This window comes from Pelobates fuscus, chromosome 5 (assembly GCF_036172605.1).
Source record: "Pelobates fuscus isolate aPelFus1 chromosome 5, aPelFus1.pri, whole genome shotgun sequence".
In the NCBI taxonomy this organism is placed as follows: domain Eukaryota; kingdom Metazoa; phylum Chordata; class Amphibia; order Anura; family Pelobatidae; genus Pelobates; species Pelobates fuscus.
In genome coordinates this window covers 60,795,206-60,801,205 of record NC_086321.1, presented here as the reverse complement: position 1 = coordinate 60,801,205, position 6,000 = coordinate 60,795,206, and the positions used below count along the sequence as shown (strand labels likewise).

The following is a 6,000-nucleotide window of genomic DNA, read 5'->3' as shown; positions in this document are numbered from 1 at the left end:
GGAGAGATAATCACTTAACTCGATATTCTGGTGGGAGTATTCCTCTCGTACAGCAGTGCATGATGGGAGAAATGTTCAGGTTTTTAAGTTCCCCATGTAGTCCCCTACTGTACAACCCCTGTAATGTCAGTAGGGAAACCCCTTGCATGGGAAACCACATAAATACTGTGACCTGTGATTAAAAGCTCAGTTGACTCCCAGCCAATGTGTCGTCTAGTTCTTGGGAAGGAAGGATTTATACAACGCTACCGGGATTACTGTATGCTGTACTTATTTTGCCTGGATTATTTTATGCTGTTCCTGTTACCCAGCGGAGATACCGTGGATTATACTACCTCTCCGCTACATCTTGTATCTAATTATGTACATTACCAAACTTCTTGGTAATGTCTACTGATATCCGAGGTGAAAATAAAATGCACGATAGGAAAACCATTGGGTAATATTTATAGGATTATCTACTAAAGTGAGAGTTCAATTTTGATGCCAGAGTCGCAGAACTGGAAAAATTCTCCAATTTCAATCTGCTTCCAGTTTGGCTACTTTGGCCTTTCATTTGAAATTGTTAAATAACCCTGGATTATTTGCAAAGGCTGCCTGAGTTGCCATTAAATATCTGATCACTGAACCATTGTAGGACTCCAACAAGGGGCTTCTGGGAGAGACCCAACTTGCCAATTGTTGCATAATCTGCAGTCCAGCAAATACCCAATCTGATGTTGCACAAATCATCCAATGACAGAGCTGAAGGAATCCTTTGAGGCATACTCAAAATTATCCAATTTTAAAGGGACACTATAGTCACCAAAACAACTTCAGCTTAATTAAGCAGGTTTGGCATATAGATCATGCCCCTGCAGTTCTCTGCCATCTAGGAGTTAAATCTATGTTTATACAGATGTAGACACACCTATCTGCATGTGACTTACACAGCTTCCTTAAACACTTCCTGTAAAGAGTCATCTAATGTTTACATTTCCTTTATTGCAAATTCTGTTTAATTTAGAATCTCTTATCTCCTGCTCTGCTCTTTGTCCTTTTTGATCTCCAATAAATAATTTTTTGCCTTCACCCTACATTGTGACGCATGTGAAACTTTACTTTATTTCCTGCTCTGTTAATAGCTTGCTAGACCCTGCAGGAGCCCCCTGCATGTAATTAAAATGTACAGAGCAGGAGATACAAACTTTTAAAATAAGCTACTATCTTATTAAAAGTAAAACCATTTTTCTCATGCAGGCTGTTTGAGTATCAGCCAGGGGAGTTGTGGCTAGGGCTGCATAAATAGAAACAATTGTGATTGAACTTATAAATGGCAGAGCAATGAACAGTGAGACTGCAGGGCATGATCTATACACCAAAACTGCTTCATTAAGCTAGCGTTGTTTTGATGACTATAGTGTCCCTTTAAATAGTGTGAGTTGTTTTCTTTTGCAAATGGTATGCCTCATGGGAGTAAAGTACAAGTAAAGGGAAGCTGCTATTTTTGTCAAAATTGACATGAGCCCAATAAACCATTTGGTGGAATTTGAAAACTGAATTGATATGTCTGTAATTTGACCATGTGAAAAGTAGAAGTAGCAATGCTATTGATGCTTCTTAAAGGGGCAGTGTTATGTTGTAATATTCAGTGCTGTGTTATTATCTTGTGTCAGTAACTATCCACAAATATCACTGAGACTTTGGAACATGGAATTCAATCCCTTTTTTATTACCACTGACTGTTTTTTATTTCCATCATTTTATTTCTAGATTTACTATATCCTGTTGCAGTAGCTTTTCGTGTTGCTTACCTACATTAGAATTATATTGTTTTAGCGCAACCATTTCCCCTATTCTTTTTAACTGGTGATTAGTGCAGGGGCATTGCTAGGGTAAAAAAAAAACCTGAGGCGCAAGCCCAAAAATTATTTGGTGACCCATTCTTAAAGCCCCACCGAGGCCTTGTCCCAAATCCCACACCTTAAATGCCTCTCAACACACTTACAGTAACGTACAGACACATAGACAAGCAGAAAAATACATGCACAAGCAGACACCGGCACACACAAACACGGACAGGTACACAAAGGCACAGACATGGACATACAGACATGCACACCCATACAATGACAGGCTTACACAGACAGTTACACACAGGCACACATAAAACCATAAAAAGGATACATCTGGGGCCCTGTATCTTGTTGCTTATCCACTTGCAGGGAATTGGAAGGAAGGCAGAAAGCCAGTCACTGATTCAGCAGTGCCAGCAGCCACAAGCCTTTAGTAGGGAGAGTACACATGCATCAAGTCTCCAGCCCTGTACTTTTTTGGTCAGTTCCCCGGTCTCCTCTATTGCTGGTATATCTAGGCTCAGTGATAGAGATACTATGGGAATATTACACTCTATATTATACCCAGTGTGTCGCTGTCACTGTGCTGCTTCTGCTCCTGGCCGAGTTGTAGACTCAACAAGGAGACTGCGAGCCGGCAGGAAGCAGATCAGATTAGGGAACAAAAGTATTGGGGGCCATAGGGTGTGGGGCTCAAGGCCATCCATCGCCCCCATAGATGCCCCTGGATTAACTCATACCATTTTCTTCAACCACTGTGGATTTTCAATAAACTCTGTATTATAGTAAATTGAGTTCTGACTAACAAACTGTATTTCTGTTCAATTATTAATACTTTTGTAATATTGCCAAATATGCAGGATTAATGGCTAATTAATTGCCGGAACCCATGTACACTGTCAAACTGTACAAAAATAGTTTGGCAGATTACACTGGGACGATGCGAGGGCACGTCTGGCACCATAACCACTACAGCAGGCTGTCCCTTTCTATTCCCCTATATTTTAGTCTTTCTGGATCTTAAAGGAAAACTCAAAACACCATAACCACTACAGCCCACTAAGTATTAAGATTGCCCACCTCCCATGTAGTGATAAGTTGGTAACTGTCAACAATTCAGATATATGAACTTTTCAAACAATCAGGGTGCAGCACAGATGTCCAATAACAATAATAAACACACTGACACAAATGGTAATGTGAGGACTATTTTATTTAGCCTAAATGAGCAAGTGAGAGAGAGAGAAAACTAAAAACTACAAATACAATTATTTTCCTTTTTGTGGAGTAAAATATTTCCTGTGTACTAAGTGGAATGAAAGAGAGACTCAGCCACAGCCTCATGTATTATGAGAGACTGGACTCTGCGCTCTCAGACATGACTCACAGCAAGGAGGGGGTTAAAGACCTAGGTACGTGAGCCTTGTATCCTTCCGCCCACCCCTGCCTGCTGGAACTTCATTCTGTGTGACAGGGCGGAAGCGTTGTGAGGCGTGGTTGCTAGGGTTCGCTGAGACCGGCAGGTGAGAGAGAGCGAGAGGCAGCCGGGGGCCGCAGGAGACACACATGGTCCGGTGAGAGTCGCAGCCCGGCCATGGAGAAGCGGAGGATGGAGTGTCCGGCACTGCCACCGGGCTGGAAGAAGGAGGAAGTCATCAGAAAGTCCGGGCTGAGCGCTGGCAAGAGCGATGTCTACTACTACAGGTAGGGGCAACGGACTGGGGGCAACGGGCAACTGGTAATTACTGTCCGGGGGCAACGGGCTACTGGTAATTACTGTCTGGGGGCAACGGGCTACAGGTAATTACTGGCCGGGGGCAACGAGCTACAGGTAATTACTGGCCGGGGGCAACGGGCTGAGGGCAACGGGCAACTGGTAATTACTGTCCGGGGGCAACGGGCAACTGGTAATTACTGTCCGGGGGCAACGGGCAACTGGTAATTACTGTCCGGGGGCAACGGGCTACTGGTAATTACTGTCCGGGGGCAACGGGCAACTGGTAATTACTGTCCGGGGGCAACGGGCTACTGGTAATTACTGGCCGGGGGCAACGGACCGGGGGCAACGGACTACAGGTAATTACTGGCCGGGGGAAACGGGCTACTGGTAATTACTGGCCGGGAGAAACGGGCTACTGGTAATTACTGGCCGGGAGAAACGGGCTACTGGTAATTACTGGCCGGGGGAAACGGGCTACTGGTAATTACTGGCCGGGGGAAACGGGCTACTGGTAATTACTGGCCGGGGGAAACGGGCTACTGGTAATTACTGGCCGGGGGAAACGGGCTACTGGTAATTACTGGCCGGGGGAAACGGGCTACTGGTAATTACTGGCCGGGGGAAACGGGCTACTGGTAATTACTGGCCGGGGGAAACGGGCTACTGGTAATTACTGGCCGGGGGAAACGCGCTACTGGTAATTACTGGCCGGGGGAAACGGGCTACTGGTAATTACTGGCCGGGGGAAACGGACTGGGGGCAACGGGCTACTGGTAATTACTGGCCCGGGGCAACGGGCTACTGGGCATCAGGAAATTGGGTCAACTGGCAGAGAGAGAGAAACTCCTGGCACCAGGCACTCCGGGGAGGGAGCTGTCACTGGCTGTGGGGCTGACTGAAGGGAGACCAGGTGTAAACATTGAGTCACCTCCTGACACTGGGCACATCTTATCCTCACTGTGTGACACTTTACTAAACTCAGTGCCACATACACCGGGCTCTGCTCCACCGTACTGTGTGTCACCATACAGCCACTATACCTTACACACTGTGCCACCCCTGCCACATACACTGGGCATTCCTCTATTACAATGTGTCACCATACAGCCACTATACCTTACACACTGTGCCACCCCTGCCACATACACCGGGCACTGCTCCACCGTACTGTGTGTCACCATACAGCCACTATACCTTACACACTGTGCCACCTCTGCCACATACACCGGGCACTGCTCCACCGTACTGTGTGTCACCATACAGCCACTATACCTTACACACTGTGCCACCCCTGCCACATACACTGGGCATTCCTCTATTACACTGTGTGTCACCATACAGCCACTATACCTTACTGTGCCACCCCTGCCACATACACCGGGCACTGCTCCACCGTACTGTGTGTCACCATACAGCCACTATACCTTACACACTGGGCATTCCTCTTACACTGTGTCACCATACAGTTACTATGCCTTACACAATGTGGCACCCCTGCCACATACACTGGGCATTCCTCTGGTACACAGTGTTGCCATACAGCCACTATATCTTACACACTGTGCCACCCTTGCCACATCCACTGGGCATTCCTCTATTACACTGTGTCACCATACAGCCACTATACCTTACACACTGTGCCACCCCTGCCACATCCACTGGGCATTTCTCTATTACACTGTTTTATCCTACAGCTACTATACCTTACTGTGCCACCCCTGCCTCATCCACAGGACATTCCTCTATTACACTGTGTTATCCTACAGCCACTATACCCTTTACACTGTGCCAACCCTGCCACATACACTGGGCATTCCTCTATTACACTGTGTGCCACCATACAGCCACTATACCTTACACACTGTGCCACCCCTGCCACATACGCTGGGCATTCCTCTATTACACTGTCACCATACAGCCACTATACCTTACACACTGTGCCACCCCTGCTACATACAATGGGCATTCCTCTGTTACACTGTGTGTCACCATACAGACACTATACCTTACACACTGGGCATTCCTCTTACACTGTGTGTCACCATACAGTTACTATGCCTTACACAATGTGGCACCCCTGCCACATACACTGGGCATTCCTCTGGTACACAGTGTTACCATACAGCCACTATATCTTACACACTGTGCCACCCTTGCCACATCCACTGGGCATTCCTCTATTACACTGTGTCACCATACAGCCACTATACCTTACACACTGTGCCACCCCTGCCACATCCACTGGGCATTTCTCTATTACACTGTTTTATCCTACAGCTACTATACCTTACTGTGCCACCCCTGCCTCATCCACAGGACATTCCTCTATTACACTGTTATCCTACAGCCACTATACCCTTTACACTGTGCCAACCCTGCCACATACACTGGGCATTCCTCTATTACACTGTGTGCCACCATACAGCCACTATACCTTACACACTG

The 6,000-nt window shown here is 46.6% G+C and overlaps 1 protein-coding gene across 2 annotated transcripts in view; it reads left to right on the top strand.

The window, feature by feature from the left end:
* The first annotated feature begins 3,301 nt into the window (after window positions 1-3,301).
* MBD2 (methyl-CpG binding domain protein 2) overlaps window positions 3,302-6,000 on the top strand; it is a 76,645-nt gene continuing 73,946 nt past the window's right edge. For both annotated transcript variants that reach the window (XM_063453908.1, XM_063453909.1), the window contains exon 1: window positions 3,302-3,539. In XM_063453908.1, coding sequence (XP_063309978.1) covers window positions 3,430-3,539 — 110 coding nt within the window. In that variant the 5' untranslated portion in view covers window positions 3,302-3,429. The remainder of the gene's footprint in view (window positions 3,540-6,000) is intronic.